The sequence below is a fragment of the Eptesicus fuscus genome, chromosome 21 (genome assembly GCF_027574615.1).
Source record: "Eptesicus fuscus isolate TK198812 chromosome 21, DD_ASM_mEF_20220401, whole genome shotgun sequence".
NCBI lineage: Eukaryota > Metazoa > Chordata > Mammalia > Chiroptera > Vespertilionidae > Eptesicus > Eptesicus fuscus.
The window spans coordinates 9,052,305-9,070,439 of record NC_072493.1 but is presented as its reverse complement, the minus strand read 5'-3'; the positions used below and the strand labels follow the sequence as shown (position 1 = coordinate 9,070,439).

The 18,135-nt window shown below is 43.1% G+C and overlaps 1 protein-coding gene across 1 annotated transcript in view; it reads left to right on the top strand.

Moving 5' to 3' along the window:
• PHLPP2 (PH domain and leucine rich repeat protein phosphatase 2) overlaps nucleotides 1-18,135 on the top strand; it is a 72,730-nt gene that overhangs the window by 3,465 nt on the left and 51,130 nt on the right. The window contains exon 2 of the mRNA XM_054710326.1: nucleotides 5,040-5,326. Within this exon, the coding sequence (XP_054566301.1) occupies nucleotides 5,040-5,326 (287 nt within the window). The remainder of the gene's footprint in view (nucleotides 1-5,039; nucleotides 5,327-18,135) is intronic.

Genomic DNA, 18,135 nt, shown 5'->3' with positions numbered 1-18,135 from the left:
TTTCTTGGGCCTTATATGGCCCGTGGGCTGGATGCCCCCCCCCCCCCCCCCCCCCCGCCCGATCTAGATTGTTGCTAGAAGGCCTGTGCTTTCTTAGTATCTAGGTCTTTTAAATATCCATTAATATCTACTGAAGTTCATTCTGTGGAATATATCATATAGCCAGGAGGTACATTCTTTGACCAATAATACGTATATTTCAATAATGTAAAGTTCCTGCTGGGCCGGTGTAGCTCAATGGTTGAGCATCAACCTAGGAACCAAGAGGTCACCAGTTCAATTCCCAGTCAGGGCACATGCCCTGGTTTTGTGCTCAATCCCTGGTGGGGGATGTGCAGGAGGCAGCTGTCGATGATGTTTTCCTATCATTGATGTTTCTATCTCTCCCTCTCTATTCCTCTCTGAAATAAAAAATAATAATAAAAAAAGAATGATGTTAAGGAATTAATTTAAAATATCCTCTTAAAGTCCTAGCTGGTTTGGCTCAGTGGATAGAGCGTCCACCTGTGGACTGAAGGGTCCCAGGTTCGATTCCAGTTAAGGGCACATGCCCAGGTTGCAGGCTCGATCCCTAGTAGCGGGTGTGCAGGTGGCAGCCGATCAGTTATTCTTTCTCATCATTGATATTTCTCTCTCTCCCTTCCTCTCTGAAATCAGTTTTTAAAAAATCCTCTTAAAAAATGTAAAGTTCCGCCGAAACCGGTTTGGCTCAGTGGATAGAGTGTCGGCCTTCAGACTGAAAGGTCCCAGGTTCGATTCCAGTCAAGGGCGTGTACCTTGGTTGCGAGCACATCCCCGGTAGAGGGTGTGCAGGAGGCGGCTGGTCAATGTTTCTCTCTCATCGATGTTTCTGGTTTTCTATCCCTCTCCCTTCCTCTCTGTAAAAAATCAATAAAAATATATTAAAAAAATAAATAAAAAATGTAAAGTTCCTTAAGGAATTTATAGTCTTAAAGGAAATATATATACATATTAAAAATCCTCACAGAAGAAAAATCATGGGTGAACTAATAGAATACTTCCTGGGGTCTTTCTTGACTTTCTTTAGACAGAAGGTTGGTGGGCTATTATTGGGCTTAAAAACATTTTTTTAAAAAAGAAGCTTTTTGGTGCTTGTGTGGAATAGTGTCTACTTGCCCTCTCTTAATAGCAGTGAGCAAAATTCTCTCCACTGAGTGCAGAACTTCTTTGTATGAATGTACCATATAGAATACTGTTTTCAGATGGACCAGTTGATCTTTTCCAAAGATTAAAAAATAAAGATATTTCAAATTAACCTGTGAATTATTCAATGGTTAGCATTATTTAGTGGTACAAATATCATGGCCCCTGTGTCTATAAAATAAATACTTAAGATATTAATTCTGAGATATTCAGCTTTAAGAAAATGCTCTTGATGAGAAGAGAGACCTAGTTCCCACTTGTTGCAGGGGTTTATCCTACTTATCTAAAGTTAGAACCAGTAATCATCTTCATGGTTTTGAATAGCTATACTCAAATCCCTAAGATCTGCAAAATAACCAATTTACCTGTGTTTTCCTAAACGTAAACAATGAAGCCATTCTCACTCTTGTTTTATCTTCTTCCCACATGGGAATACCTTCTAACTTTTCGTTCCTCTTTATCCACTGTCTTTAGAAATTGAATTTTAGATGCTACAGTTATCCTAAAATATTAATCTCAGTAATTACAAAAATAATATTTATTTTGTCCTGGCCAGTGTGGCTCAGTTGGTTGGAGCGTCATCCTGTACGCTGAAAGGTGGTGCATTCGATTCCCAGTCAGTGCACATACCTAGGTTGCGGGTTCCATCCCCAGTTGTGTGCTTACGGGAGGCGGGAGGCAACCGATTGATGTTTCTCTCACCTCTCTCTCCTCTCCCTTCCTCTCTCTAAAATAAAAAAATAATAATAATTTTGCTTTATTTATAGGTATTGCTGTTTTCCAGTGAGGAATAGTAGTAAAAGTATTTTATTTACTTTTTGGCTGATACAAAGAAAATATTATAAGTTTCTCTATAAAAATGGAGATGTTTCCTTCCATGTTTGTTTAACTTCTTGCCAGAGCTGATTGGGCTAATGTGCAAACTGGGAATACATTTCTGTGAGGTCAGCTGAGTTTTGCATGCATTTCTGAGCCACTCAGGTGTGAAGGCACTAATAATAGATTATCAGTGTAGAAGAAAAGAAGAAATATCAAATAAATACTTAAAACCCATTGTAATCTGCATAGAAATGGAAGTATGCTCAAGGTGAAGTTCTGCTGAGTAGAGAGTAGTCATTAATTCCTTCTACTAGGAAATTAATTCTGCCTGGGAGGAGAAAAATGGAGATGGGAGACATGGAAAGTTTCAAAAGAGTGTAGAGAGGGTGACATTGTCATAGAATTTTAATGAATGGCTAGTCAGGTGGACAAGATGAAGCAAACATTTCAGACAAGTCATAGAATTGTGGATTAGTTGGTGTGTTTGGGGAGTTACAGGTTGTTGGATATTCCTGAAACAGTGAAAGGCATGACACCGGAGAGGTATGTCAGTGTAGTTAGTGGACATTTCTTTGAAAGGGAACAGAAAGGGCTCATAAAAATAGAGCAGGTAAATGTTGATCTTTACAATCCTGTTACATAGCTGTAGCAATTGTTTTTGCCTTGAGGTAACAGTGGCTCCACAATGTGTATGAATTTCACATGCCTGAATTAACGCAACAGTAGGTTTTTTTGTAACGTGAGAAAGGAAAGAATATTTGTGAGGTATTTTGTTGATTCTGTACTTGATTATTTGGGATATAACACAGAGGGTTAGGACCCTAGAGAAACTTGCAGTTTGCAAAAATGTTTATTGCAGCATTGTTTCCAACAGGGAAAAATTAGAAACAAACTAAATGCCATCAGCAAGAAAATGGATAAATTGCAGTGTATTAAAGAATGATATATTATTCAAATGAATGAGCTGGGTGTATTAGCATGGATATATGTAAACCAACATTGAACCTAATAAAAATATTGCAGGGCAAAACATAAGCTAGGATTTAAAGTTTTAAATTATGTAAAATGAAGTATATGTAGTTTATAGGATATACATATATGGCAAACATCTGTGAAAATGAACCCAATGACCCCGAGCCGGTTTGGCTCAGTGGATAGAGCGTTGGCCTGCTAACTGAAAGCTCCCAGGTTCGATTCCGGTCAAGGGCACATGCCCAGGATGTGGCCTCGATCCCCAGGGGGGGACTTGCAGGAGGCAGCCGATCCACCATGATTCTCTCATCATGGATGTTTCTCTCTCTCTCTCCCTCTTCCTTCCTCTCTGAAATCAATAAACATATATTAAAAAGAAAATGAACGCAATGATAAATACCAAATACAGTAGTAGAGTGTTTCTGGGAGAGATAGAGGGGCATGGGATTGGGATAGGGTACCAGGTGGCTTAAGCTGTATATGTAAGAATATATATTGTGTGTATATATGTATACACACACACACACATATACATATACATACATATATATATATATGTGTACATATATATACATATATATACACATACATACTAGAGGCCCGATGCACGAAGATTTGTGCAAGAATGAGAAGAATGAGTCTTCCTTACCCTGGCTGCTGGCACCGCCTTTGCTCTGGCCGGAGCCGCCTTTTCGCTCCAGGCTGGGGCAGTGCGGAACGCCTGCATTGTTGCCATGGCGACGACACAAGCGTCCCACCTCACCGCTGGGCACCTGCATATGCAAATTAACCCACCATCTCTGGTGGATTAATTTGCATACTCACTTCTGATTGGCTGGTGGTCATAGTGAAGGTACAGTCAATTTGCATCTTACTCTTTTATTAGTGTAGATACACACACACACACACACACACACACACACACACACACACACAAGGCCTGGTGCACGAAATTTGTGCACTGCAGGGAGGGTCCCCTCAGCCCAGCCTGCGCCCTCTCGCAGTCTGGGACCCCTCGCTCCTTACTGCCCACCGGCTCACTGCTCCTTAGCACTGCCACTGCCGCGGAGGCAGGAGAGGCTCCTGCCACTGCTGCTGCACTTGTCAGCCGTAAGCCCGGCTTCTGGCTGAGCGGTGCTTCTCCTGTGGGAGCGTACTGACCACCAGGGGACAGCTCCTGCATTGAGCATCTTGCCCCCTGGTGGTCAGTGCGCATCACGGCAACTGGTCATTCCGCCCTTTGGTCAATTTGCATATTAGGATTTGATTTTATAGGATATATGTCTATATACACACTAGAGGCCTGACGCACGAAATTCATGCAAGAGTAGGCCTTCCCAGCCGTGGTGGCTACCTGGATTCCTCCCTTGTAGCTGTGGTGGCTGCTTGCATCCCTCCCTTGCAGCCGCAGCCTACGGCTGCCTCGATCCCGCGGCTGCAGCCCCTGCTTCGTCTGGAAAGATGTTCAGTCTAATTAGCATATTATGCTTTTATTATTACAGATTCTTTAGCATAATGACCGGAACTAAATAAGACAAAATATTAAAATTTGTGAAAGTTGGGTGGTAGGTACACAGATGTTTTACTATTCTTGACATTTTTCTGAAAACATAAAAAAAAGGGTTAGAAAATTTGATGGACAGACATGAACTGCTATAACAGTAAAGAAAGCTAAGCTTGGCCCTGGCCAGTGTGGCTCCTTGGTTGGAGTGTCATCCCATACACCAAATGGTGGCAGGTTCGATTCCCAGTCAGGACACATACCCAGGTTGTGGGTTCAATCTCTGGTCTGGGCGAATGCGGAAGGCAGCTGGTGCTTCTCTCTCTCTCCCTCCCTTTCTCCCTTCCTCTGTCTAAAAATCAAATAAAAAAATAAAAATAGCTTTAAAAAATCTTAAAAAACGAAAACTAAGTTTGCCAGGTTAAGAATGAGCATGGCATATGCTGAAGGCTGTGTGAGGTGAGAGGAGATACTACTCGATTGAGCAGAGTATTGGTGACTGTAGATTGGAAAGTGGGGTGAGGACTGAACATGTCGAACTCGTTTTAGCTGATGTTTTTTCTCATGATTTTTTTTTTTTTAGAGAAATATGAAACGCAATGGGAGCAGAAATTGTTTGAATAGGAGAAGTAGGTTTGGTTCTCGAGAAAGAGACTGGCTGAGAGAAGATGTGAAGAGAGGCTGTGTTTACCTTTATGGAGCAGACACGAGCACTGCCACTACAACCGCCACCTCCGCTGCCTCCTCCTCCGCCTCCTCCTCCTCTGACTTACATCTTGTCCTTTGCACAGTAGAGACTCCAGCATCAGAAATATGTGCTGGAGAGGGAAGGGAAAGCCTTTATTTACAGCTTCATGGCGACCTGGTCAGGTAAGGTCTGAGTCTTACCACTCTAATGCTGCTGCAGTGAGCAAGCCGTGTTTCTGCTTGGAAGTGCGCGGTAGGGTTTTGATTGTGCTGGAACTGATGTTGACGATGCTGTCACTAGGCGTGAAAAAAGGCTTTTCCTTGGAATGTTGATGTTACGATTCTTGAATTTAAAAACTGTCAGTGAAGGAAAATTTGAAGTTACCTCATTTGGAGTACACAATAAGTCAGATATCTAAATTTAAAATAAACATTTTAAGAGTTTTTTTAGCCCTGGCCCGGTAGCTCAGTTGGTGAGAGTGTCATCCCAATGAGCCAAGGCTGCGGGTTTGATGCCTGGTCAGGGACCTACAACAACCAACCACTGGATGCATAAATAAGTGAAACAAAATCGGTTTCTCTCTCTAATCAATAAACAAAAATGCAAAAAAAATTTTTTTAAAAAAAATACATGTAAGTAGAACGAAAGTGAAATACATAAAAGGAAATAGAGTGAATAGTATATATGCTCATGCATGAGTATGTTGCTGTTTACATATAAATTTTAAAACTAATGGTGCTTTACATAACATGTTGATTTATTATTTAGAGCTTCCCATATTAATATTTATATAGTTTTCATTTATTTAATGGCTGCATGGTCTACCATAATTTTATGAGTCTACCATTTTATGAGTTTACCATACTTATAGCCAATCTCCTATGAATGGACATTCAGATTGTTACTATTTTTTTACTTCTACAAGCAGAGCTGCAGTGAGTATCCTTGTACCTATGCTATTTTTCCTATGTGGAAGTCAGCTGTAAGTTGAATTGCTGGATCAAAGGATATGTGCACTTATAATTTTGATATGTATAGTCAAATTCCTCTTTATAGAAGTTATACGTTGATGAATAATGTAAAAATATATCTATTTCCCTCTTATTTTTAAATTTTTTATATAAATGTAGACACATACTCATGTATGAACGCATACTTGCTGTGACTAGAAATGATTGTCAGCAGTTTTTAAATTAGAGAATCATTAAGGCAACATTCCAAGGACAAATCTGTTTTCAACCCTAATGACTTAAATTCTTGCAAATTTGATGGGAATTTTGTTATTTTGTTGCTTTAATTTTTATTTATTTTAATGAGTGAAGTTGAGCATATTTTCATAGGTTTATAGGCCATTTATGTTTTTTTAAAAAAATACATTTTTATTGATTTCAGAGAGGAAGTATTATACTGTGCATGTGCACTCTTTGATTCTTTTTTTTTTTTTAACAAATTACTATTCTTTGAATTAGATGTCAAATAGCTCTTTGTATCTTGTTAACGGGAAGGGGAACTGGCCGTTGGTGGGTCTGCCCAGGACCAGCCGGTAGTGTGTGGATTCTTGACGTCATGCAGGAAAAATTTCACAACACAAGTCCAGGTGACTATGAGGGAACATTTATTAAAGCTGGGGACAGTAAAACAAGAAAGGGCTTCGCGTAGCAGAAGCAACAGGAGAGCCTAGGCTGGGCTGCCTCGGCTCTCTGGGAAGTCGGAGAAAAGGGGGCCTTGGGGACAGGTTCAGGGGACTAGCCTGCAAGGAGCTGCCACTGCCCATCGCTCCCCAGGTTGCACGTCTGTGGGCTCTCCCAGAGGTTAGGAGGTGCGTGCCTGTGGGGGAAGAAGAGAGGGAAGAAGAGGGGGAAGGGGATGTCAGGTGCTGCTCCCCAGAGGGAGAGAGCGCACGGGGTCCTCTGTCTTGAGGCTTTGTCTCTCGTGCAGGTGGGGATCTTAGGGGAGGTCTCGGGAGGGGGGTTTCAGTAGAACATTCATCAGTTTCTAGGTGTGCTCCTGCAGGGTGGTGGTCTCCACTGATGGGTCAGTGTCAGGGCAGGGGATCATTATCATTGCAGCTTGTCCTAGTGTCATCCATCTGGTTTTGCTGCTTCTCTGGATCTGGAGCTGAAATACAGCTGAGTCCTAGATGTTATTTCTAGGGAGGTGACCATCTGTATCTGCTGTAAATTGCTCTGCCAGTTTGTTCAGCTGTCTGTCTCAGTTTCCCTGTTCCACTTGACCTGGCTTACTGGCCTGGCAGCCTGACCCATGATTTTCTCCTCCCCCTTCTCTGTAATAAATAAATACCTTGAAATAATTAAAAACTGTGGATTCAGCTTGAAAGTGAGAAAGGAAGCTTCCACTTACACATTAAATGTGGTAGTAATAGTAACACCTTTAACTGAGCTAAAAATGGATGTCATTTTTAAAAGTCTAAAACTGAGGTTTAGTATGTGTTCCTTTTAGGATTTGGACTAATTCCTGAAAAAGATTAGCATTTGAATGTTTTCCTTGTTCACCAGTTAACTCCATTTCCTAAATCCATTCGTAAAATGAAAGGATCAGACAGGGTGATCCTTAGGCTTTTCTAAATCTTAATACTGATTCTGATCTAATTTTATCAGGTGGAAAGCCTTGACCTACATATTGTTGGTAGTGGTTGATGGAGTTGATATATTTAAACATAAGACTTACTCATGTGTATACTAGTGTATATGCATACAAAGATAGTAACAATGTAGAGGAAACCCCACCTGAATTGGCTTACTAGTTAATTAAGAATCCAAATGTGACGGTCTGATCGATGCTTCTCTGTCTCTGGGTCCGTTTTTGTTCATCAGTTTATGTTGTTCATTATAAACCTCAGAGGGAAGGCAGGGGAGGGTGGGGGTAAGGGAAGAGATCAACCAAAGGACTTGTATGCATGCATATTAGCATAACCAATGGATACAGTCTTCAGGGGGGTGAGGGCATGGGGGGGGGCAATGAGGGATAAGGACACATATGTAACACCTTAATCAATAAAGGAAATAAAAGAGAAGTAGAAAAAAAAGAATCCAAATATGATGTAATTTACTTTTGTGAATCTAAACTACTTACAGTGGAGACAAACTTGCCTTGTGTCCTTGATAATTTTATAATGAAGTAGCTCTTTGAAGATATAATTGATTGGAAAATAATGAAAACACTATTGAACTGTGGTTTGAAAAAATGAATGTATTTTCATTGCTGGAGTAGGAGCTCAAGATGTCTCATTCAGCCAAAGAATAATGATGATGATGATGATGATGATGATGATGATAGATTTTAGCTATCATTAAGTGCTTTCTTTTGCTATCAGTGTGTTTACTTTACACATTTTCTCGTTAAATCCTCACAACTCCAAGGGAGGTAATATATCATTCCTTTCAAATGAGGAAAATTGAGGCTTTGTGAGAGGTCTGGCAACCTGTTCAAGGTCAGGGAGGTACTACAGGCAGTTGGAATGGCCTAAATCATTCAAGATAGATGGTGGACTTTGTTCTGAGTAAAGGCCCTCCCGGGGAGAGACTGGCACAGTGTCCCTTACTCAGTTTCACTATTTAATCATACTTATTTAAAGATCATTTTTAACTGCCTTATTCAATGGTTAATTGCTTGAGTTCAGTCTTATGTTATTTAATTAGAGGAAAAGGTACTTTCTTCATAATGGACTTTTTTTTTTTTTTTTTTTAAATATATTTTATTGATTTTCTACAGAGAGGAAGAGAGAGGGACAGAGAGTTAGAAACATCGATGAGAGAGAAACATCGATCAGCTGCCTCTTGCACACCCCCTACTGGGGATGTGCCCGCAACCAAGGTACATGCCCTTGACCGGAATCGAACCCGGGACCCTTGAGTCCGCAGGCCGACGCTCTATCCACTGAGCCAAACCGGCCTCGGCAATAATGGACTTTTTTTTTTGCTGCTTACTGAAGTATAATATGTATTCATTGTAGAAATTTTAGAAAAAATAAAAAATATAAAGAGAAATAATTTTTAATGATTAATGATTGTAGATAATGTCATTTAATCTTCACAACAATCTCATGAGGTAAATATAATTCACATTTTATAGATGAGGAAAATGAGGTTTAAAAAGGTTACACATCTCACCTAAGATCACTGAGCTATATATAAGTGGTAGAGCTGGAATTTGAACTCTGGCATTCTGACACCAGATCCCATATATTGCCTACCCATGGTAACATTTCCCCCCCATATTTTTTTCAAAGTGAGGGTGTGTATAACTTTTAAAAATGACATATTTGGGCCAGTGTAGTTCAGTGGTTGGCATTGATTTATAAACCAGGAGGTCACGGTTTGATTCTGGGTTGTAGGCTTGATCCCCAGTGGGGGTGTGCAGGAGGCAGCCAATCAATGATTCTCTCTCATCATTGATGTTTCTCTCTTCCCCTTCCTCTTTGAAATCAATTAAAAAATTTATTTTATTTTGTTATTTTTTATTTTTTTAAATATATTTTATTGATTTTTTTACAGAGAGGAAGAGAGAGAGGGATAGAGAGTTAGAAACATCGATGAGAGAGAAACATCGATCAGCTGCCTCCTGCACACTCCCCACTGGGGATGTGCCCGCAACCAAGGTACATGCCTTTGACCGGAATCGAACCTGGGACCCTTCAGTCCGCAGACCGACGCTCTATCCAGTGAGCCAAACCGGTCAGGGCTAAAAAATTTTTTTAAATTACATATTTAGGGTCATACCATATATTCAATTTTATTTACTGCCTACTTCAATTAATTTTTTTGTGTCATTAAAAATTCCTTAGATACCACTTTTTTGTTATTTAAAAATGTTTTAAATTTATTGATTTTAGAGAGGAAGGGAGAGAGAGACAGAGAAACACTGATTTTTTTTTGTTCTACTTATGTATGCTTTCATTGGTTGGTTCTTGTATGTGCCTGGACTGGGGGTAGAACCCACAACCTTGGCCTTTTGGAACAGTGCTCTGACCAAATGTGATTTCTGGCCAAGCAGTTTTAATTGATACAGAGTATTCCATTTTATGGAGACACTGTTTTAAAATTGAGAAATAACATGCAATAATGCTTTAGAGCTTGGATTTTGGAATGAGAGTGTGTGGGTTTAGATCCTGGCTCTGACAGTTACTATGCAAGTTTCATAATGCTCTGTGCCTTAGTTTACTAATCTGTAAAAGGAAGAATGATAATATTTACATTATAGAGTTGTCTTGAGGATAAATTGTACATGTTATGAAGATTAAATGAATTAATACTTATCAACTAGTGTTTCTTAAACTCACCTGGGAGCTTGCTAAAATACAGATTCTGATGCAGTAGGTCTGGGGTGGGGCCTGGAATTTTGTATTAGACTTTTAAGTGATGTGCTACACTTAGAGGAGCAAGGAAGTAAAGTACTTGGAATGATGTCTGGCATCAAATATGTGCTCAATAAATGTTACCTATTTGAGTTGTTTCAAGTTATTCAACTCTTAGAACTAGTATTGTGATAACTAAACCTTTGCCCATAAATCTTTACATTGTTGATTTTCCTGGGCTTGGTCCTAGAAATGAGATTACTGGGACTAAAATGGCATCATGTATTTTCCAAATCAACCATGACTTCCTTCTTTTGGTACTCTTTTCCAGTCATGGACTTGTCACTTAAGTAAAATTGAAGGTTACTAATTTATAGAATTTTAGCACTTGGAGAGCCCTGAGAGACATCATTTTCTAGGGAAAGGAAGTCTACCCCAACCTAATAGCCCTTCCACCCTCTACCCTTTCTAAAATTTTGAAATATGTATGGGGGTAGGGTTTTTTTGGACCTTGAGAGCTTGTTTGGAGGTTCTAGCAGGAGAGCACAGCTACTCGTACACCCTTGACTGAAGACCGGTCCTCTCCTCTGGGGGGAAGGTCGTCCTCTTCCACCGAGCGCGCAGCTTCGGGAGGGACTCACATGGATCGGTGAGGGAGGAGGGGGACACCCGCCTAGCCAGCCAGATCAGCCGAATCAACCCTGGCGATCAATGGGGTGACAGATGTCGCAGCCAGATCGCCCTCACATCCAAAGGGTAGGGTTTTTTTGATTGTCACAACTACTGGGGAGAGTTACCAGCATTCGGGGGACAAGGGCCAGAAAGCCTTCGTGTCCTCAATGTGTGGGACTGCCTTACACAACAAAGACTTGCCTTGCCCAGAAGGCCAGTGATTTTCCCAAGGGGTAATCACTGAGACCAGTCCCTTCGTTTTATAGATGTGAAACAGAGTCCCAGAGAGGCAGGTTGTAAGCACATTCCCGCAGCTGCCTGGTGCTAGTACTTTGGTGGGAACACAGTGTCTTGTCTCGCAGTCCATTGCTTTTTACATGCTAATAGTTGGTCAGTCTTTTTTATTGAACTGCTTAAGTGATAAATGACTCACTAGTGGAGCTTAGTGTAATCATTGCCTTCTGTCTGGAAAGTTGTAACAGGATCATATGTGATAAAATGGAGTGCCCTTTGGCTCATGATGATATATTTGCTTTAATTCTTAGTCATCAAAATGACTACGATTCCTGTGTTTGATAGACTATCTTTTAAGATAAGCTAAGAAACAATAATATGTGTATCAGAAAATAATGCCTTAGGACAGTGGTCGGCAAACCGTAGCTCTCGAGCCACATGCAGCTCTTTGGCCCCTTGAGTTTTTAGCAAAGGCCAGCTTAGGAGTACCCTAATTAAGTTAATAACAGTGTACCTACCTATATAGTTTAAATTTAAAAAATTTGGCTCTCAAAAGAAATTTCAATCGTTGTACTGTTGATATTTGGCTCTGTTGACTAATGAGTTTGCCGACCACTGCCCTAGGAATTTGGGATCCTGAATTCTATTTCCTTTTATGTCAGTGACTTGCTGGATGACCTCTTGCAAGTCACTAAAATTTTGTTTACTATCTATATAATATAAAAGAGTAATATGCAAATTGACCGTATCTCCGCTACACCCACAAGCCATGCCCACCAGCCAATCAGGAGTGAGTATGCAAATTAACCCACCAAGATGGCTGCAGCCACGGAGCAAGCAGGAGGTTTGGGTTTCCCTAGGGATGGAGGAAGCCAAGCTTTCCACCCACACTAGCTGGCCCAGGCCTCCATTCAAGGCTACAAAGTTTCAATTATAGAAGATAAATAAATCCCAGATACCAGGGCCTCCGCTTGGGTCGCTGGGGGGCATGCCTGGCCTGCAAACCACCACAGGCCCCTCACCCAGGCCACTCCACGCCCCAAGGTAATCCCCACCCTGATCCGGGACACCCTTCAGGGCAAACCAGCCAGCATCCACTCATGCACCAGGCCTCTATCCTATCTAATAAAAGCGTAATATGCAAATTGACCATCATTCCAACACACAAGATGGCTGCCCCCATGTGGACACAAGATGGCTGCCACAAGATGGCCAGCAGGGGAGGGCAGTTGGGAGGGACCAGGCCTGCAAGGGAGGGAAGTTGGGGGCGATCAAGTCTCCAGGGGAGGGCAGTTAGGGGTGACCCAGGCCTACAGAGGAGAGCAGTTGGAGGGGCCCAGGCCTGCAGGGGAGGGTAGTTAGGGGGGACCAGGCCTGCAGGGGAGGGCAGTTAGGGGCAATCAGGCTGGCAGGGGAGTGGTTAGGGGGTGATCAGGCTGGCAGGCAGAAGTGGTTAGGGGCAATCAGGAAGGCAGGCAGGCGAGCATTAGGGAGCCAGCAGTCCTGGATTGTGAGACATGCCACGAGGGGTCCCAGATTGGAGAGGGTGCAGGCTGGGCTGAGGGACATACCCCCCCCCCCCCCCCCGTGCAGGAATTTCATGCACTGGGCTTCTAGTCTATATAATAAAAGCCTAAGCAACCATTATGGTGGAACAACCAGAATGACCGGTCGCTGTGATGTGCACTGACCACCAAGGGGCAGGAGCTGCCCCCTGGTGGTCAGTGCGCTCTCACAGGGGGAGCACTGCTCAACCAGAAGCTGGACTCACGGCTGGAGAGTGCAGTGGCGGTGGCAGGAGCCTCTCCCGCCTCCACAGCAGCACTAAGGAGCAGTGAGCCGAGCGGTAAGGAGCAGCAAGCAGGCGGGCGGTAAGGAGCGAGGGGTCCCAGACTGCGAGAGGGTGCAGGCCGGGCTGAGGGATGCTCACCCCCCCGGCCCCCCGTGCATGAATTTCATACACCAGGCCTCTAGCCTTGTATAATAAAAGCCTACTATCAAATTGTCCCCTCAGGCAGTCAGTCGACTGGGAGTTCAACCATCCAGTATGATGTGCACTGACCACCAGGGGGCAGCGTAGAACATGGTGGGCGTCAGTGACATGTGCCCGGGCAGGGGGCTGCGACCTCTCACTGGCTACCCAGGGGCAGGGGTGACGGGGACGGAGGTGCGGTGAGAATGCAGGGTGTCCATCAAGCTCGCTGTCACTCCCCCTGCTAACCTTCCCTGGGATGCCAGGGCTTGCATGGAGCCTGCCCCGCACCCGCGCGGCCTCTTCTGGGTGAGCTGGGCCACAGCCGCCAGGACTGCAGGGGCCGGTCGGGGTCCCCATGGGTTCGTGCAGGAGCCCATCTGCGAGGCTGGCCGGGAGAGAGCACGCTGCCCGCCCGGCTTCCATACGGCACCGCTGGGCAGCCCAGAGGCCCACGCTGTGCCCCGGCCCTCGGCGTCCGACTGTGCTCACCGCATTTCTGCGTGGGGACTTGGGTGCCGTGACTCAGGCAGAGGGGGGTGCGCAGGGGTCCAGGGCCCAGGTGCTGCCCAGGGCCCAGAGGTCAGCTGGGACCTGCCCTTCCACACCAGAAGTTGGCGCTTCGATCACGGGCCAGGCCTAGGGACTGCACCCATGCACGAATTTCATGCATCGGGCCTCTAGTATATATATATTGGTCATGATGTCAGTCATGGCATTGCTTGTCTGATTTTGCTGCTTTTCTGGGTCTGGAGCTAAAACACAACTGAGGCCTACATGTATTTGATGTGGGTCAGAACCTAATAAGTCCTGGGGGCTTAATGCTTAAGGGCTGCTCTCCAGCCCCCTCTAAGGGGGCTAACCGGCAAGACTAGCAACATGCCAGGGGAGGAAAGGTCAGGGGTGGGTCCTAACTGCATGACCAGGGATATGCTAGGGAAGGAAAGGTCACCCTGGGGGGCCAGTTCTTGGTTTCCCAGGGTTTTTGTTTTTGTTTTGTTTTTTTAAATTTTGTCATTTCTTTTTTTTTTTTTAATATATTTTATTGATTTTTCACAGAGAGGAAGGGAGAGGGATAGAGAGTTAGAAACATCGATGAGAAAGAAACATCGACCAGCTGCCCCATGCACACCCCCCACTGGGGATGCGCCCACAACCAAGGCACATGCCCCCGACCGGAATCGAACCTGGGACCCTCCAGTCCGCAGGCCAATGCTCCATCCACTGAGCCAAACCGGCTCCGGCGGTTTCCCAGTTTTTTTTATTTTTAATTTTAATTTTTATTGATTTCAGAGAGAAAGGGGGAGAGAGAGAGAAAGAGAGAGAGAGAAACACCAATGATGAAAGATAATCATTGATCGGCTCTTCTGCACACCCCGCTACTGGGGATCGAGCCCCCAACCCGGGCATGTGCCCTGGACCCTTCAGTCTGACTATCCACTGAGCCAAACTGACTAGGGCTTGTTTTCCCAGTTGCTAGGCGCCCAGGGCTTTCTGTTCCTGGCCCATCTTCCTTACTCTGCTCACGTCTGACTAGCTGCCTACCACAAACAGCCCCAAGGCTTTGTTCCTAGGATTATTTGTTGCAGGTCAGAGCCTCATTGTCCTGAGGGCTTAAGGGAGAGGTGGTATAAGGGCTTGTATTCGAATCATATGAGACTATTCTCCGGCCCCTTGTTCTACCAAATGATGAGCAACATGCTGGGGAGGAAAGGTTAAGGGAGAGTCCCAAATGACCAGTGATCTGAAAGGTCAGAGGTTTAAACTGCATGACCAGCGATTTGCTAGGAGGAAAGGTCACCTGGGGGAGAGGTCCCATCAACAGTACTTGTTTTCCCAGTTACTTGGCATTTGGGGCTTTCCTTCCTGGTGACCTTCAGTACCTGGCCTATCCTTCTTAATCTGCTTATGACTAACTGCCTACTATATCAAGAATATATACTGCCCTACCTGGTTTGGCTCAGTGGATAGAGCATCGGACTGCGGACCAAAGGGTCCTGGATTCGATTCTGATCAAGGGCATGTACCTTGGTTGCAGGCTTCTCCTGGCCCGGGCCCTGGTTGGGGTGCGTGCAGGAGGCAACACATGGATGTGTTTCTCTCACATTGGTATTTCTCTCTCTTTCCCTTTCTCTTCCACTCTTTCTAAAAATCAATGGGAAAATATCCTTTGGTGAGGATTTAAAAAAAAAAATTATATATACACACACACACACACACACACACACACACACACTGAATGGATTATCACTGAAGAAGGAAAAATATTATTTTTGTTTTGTGCTTCATATTTCTATACTATTTTAAAACTTTAAAAGAATGTCTTATAGTTCTAGCCAGCATTGGTCAGTGGTTAGAGCATCGGCCGGGGTATCGGAGGGTCTCGGGTTTGATTCCTAGTCAAGAGCTCATACCTCAGTTGCAGGTTCGATCCCTGGCCCTGGTCAGGGTATGTGTTGGAAGCAACGAATGGTTGTGTCTCCCTGACATTGATGTTTCTCTCTCTCTCTGTCTCTCTCTCTCTCTCTCTCTCTCTCTCTCTCTCTCATCCCGTTGCCCCCTTCCACTCTCTAAAATGTCAATGGAAAACATATTCCTGGGGTGAGGGTTAACAGCAACAACAAAAGAATGTGTTATACATTAATTTGTTTTTATTTAAATTATTTTTTTAATTTTAATACTTATGAAATCAGCTTATGTTTTAGAGTTGTTGGTGGGTCATAATTTAATTGGCAGTGTTTTGTTTTGTTTTGTTTTTCTTAATGATTATTGCAGTACCATCTAGTTTACTACAATACAATTCTGACACTAACCACCAGAGTTTGCAAAGACTTCACAAGTCAAAGGGCATAGTCCCCAAAAAGATTGCCCTTCCTCCATATGCCGGCCACATTTCTGACCTACTGGATACAAGTTAGGAGGTTGCCTTGGTCCCTTCAGGTTCAGTAATTCACTAGAGTGACTTTGAATGCAAGAAAGCATACACTTACAATTACAGTTTTAGTATAAAGGATACAAATCAGGACCCATCCGGCCAAATGAAGAGACACTTAAGGGTCCTGAAGGTAGAACTTACTTCCCAACTCCCATGTCACCATCCCAGGACATTAATGCGTTCACTCACCAGGAAGCTCCATGGAACTTGGATTCAGTTTTTATTGGGTAGACTTGAATGATCATGTGCTTGGAACGTAACTTCCAGCCTTCACTCCTCCCCCAAGACAGGCTGGCTTGGCTCCTAGTTCCAACCAAGTCCTCTCATCACCTGGTTGGTCTTTCTGGGGACCGGCCCCTATCCTGAGTCATCATATCTCTTAGTATAAACTCAGGGGTGATGCAAGGGGCTCATGAATAAAACACTCCCATTACTCAGGAAATTCCAAGGATTTAGAATCTCCCAGTTACCAGGGACAAACACTACTAAGATTCTTTACTGTACAACAGTGATGCATAAAAAATAGCATATATATAATCCTCACCCGAGGATATGCTTATTGATTTTAGAGAGAGAGAGAAAAAGATAAAAACATCAACGTAAGTGAGAACATCAATAGGTTGCCTTTCCTATATGCCCCGACCGGGGATTGAACCTGTGACCTAGGTATGCACCCTGACTGGAAATTGAACCCAAAACCTTTTGGTATACGGGACGATACTCCAACCAACTGAACCATACTAGCCAGGACAAAAATACAAAAATATTTGTATTTTTCAAATGATAGTGAATTAGACTTAATGGAATAAAGTAATTTAAAACAAGTTTTTAGGTTCCTTGATATAAGTTAACATATGAAGTGCTTTGCATTCTCTTCTGTGTAAATTATTTTAACTATGTAAAATAATGTGGTTTGCCCAAAAGAAGTTAGGTTTTGTAATGAAACCAGTACAGGTGGGAACTTTGATACCATTAGTACTAATTATGTGACTCTCTGAGCCCCATTTTTTTTTTTTGCAAAATAGGCATAGCCTTGTGAAATGTAAAACACTTCTAGCCTAGCGTCAGGCATGGAGTAGGCGTTCACTGAAGTATCCTTATTGTTGCTGTTTGTCTTATTATATTGCTGATCTTAACATTTGCAGATTTTACCTTTATAAGTGGCCAGGGATTAAGTTTTAATCTGAATTTGATGTCCAGAGTGCTGCACTGTTTTGTTAGGGTCATTGATATAATGTATTATTCCCTTTCTTGGATTTCGATAATATGAACTTTTGCCTCTCACTATTATTAATAAAATTTTGTTGTTGTTGTTAACCCTCACCTGAGGTTATTTTTCCCATTGATTTCTTAGAGAGAAGGGAAGGGAGGGAGGGAGGAGAGAGAGAGAGAGAGGGAGAGAGAGAGAAAGAAACATTGATGCTAGAGAGACACATTGATTGGTTGCCTCCCACACTCGGCCTGCAACCGAGGTATGTGACCTTAACCAGAATTGAACCTGCGACCCTTCAGACCTCAGGCCAACACTCCAATCACTGAGCCAAACCGGCTAAGGCATTAACTAAAAATTGTGAAGTGATACTTGGAATGAAATTTATTCCTCTCTTAATTGTGGATGCTATTTAAAGTAACTGTTGGCTACTATTGGCTAAGGAACTATAAACCAGTGTTGATAGCATTACTGTATTGGTTGAGAAATAACCATATGCATATATATTCAGATTCACAAGGACATAGTAACTACTAGAAACCTTAGAAGCAAACTAAAACGATTTCAGTAGTCTTACTGTCTTTTTACTAACTTAAGCAAGTTAGAAATGCTGTGTTGCGAACCTTTCATTCCCAACATTACTCTCTCCTACAC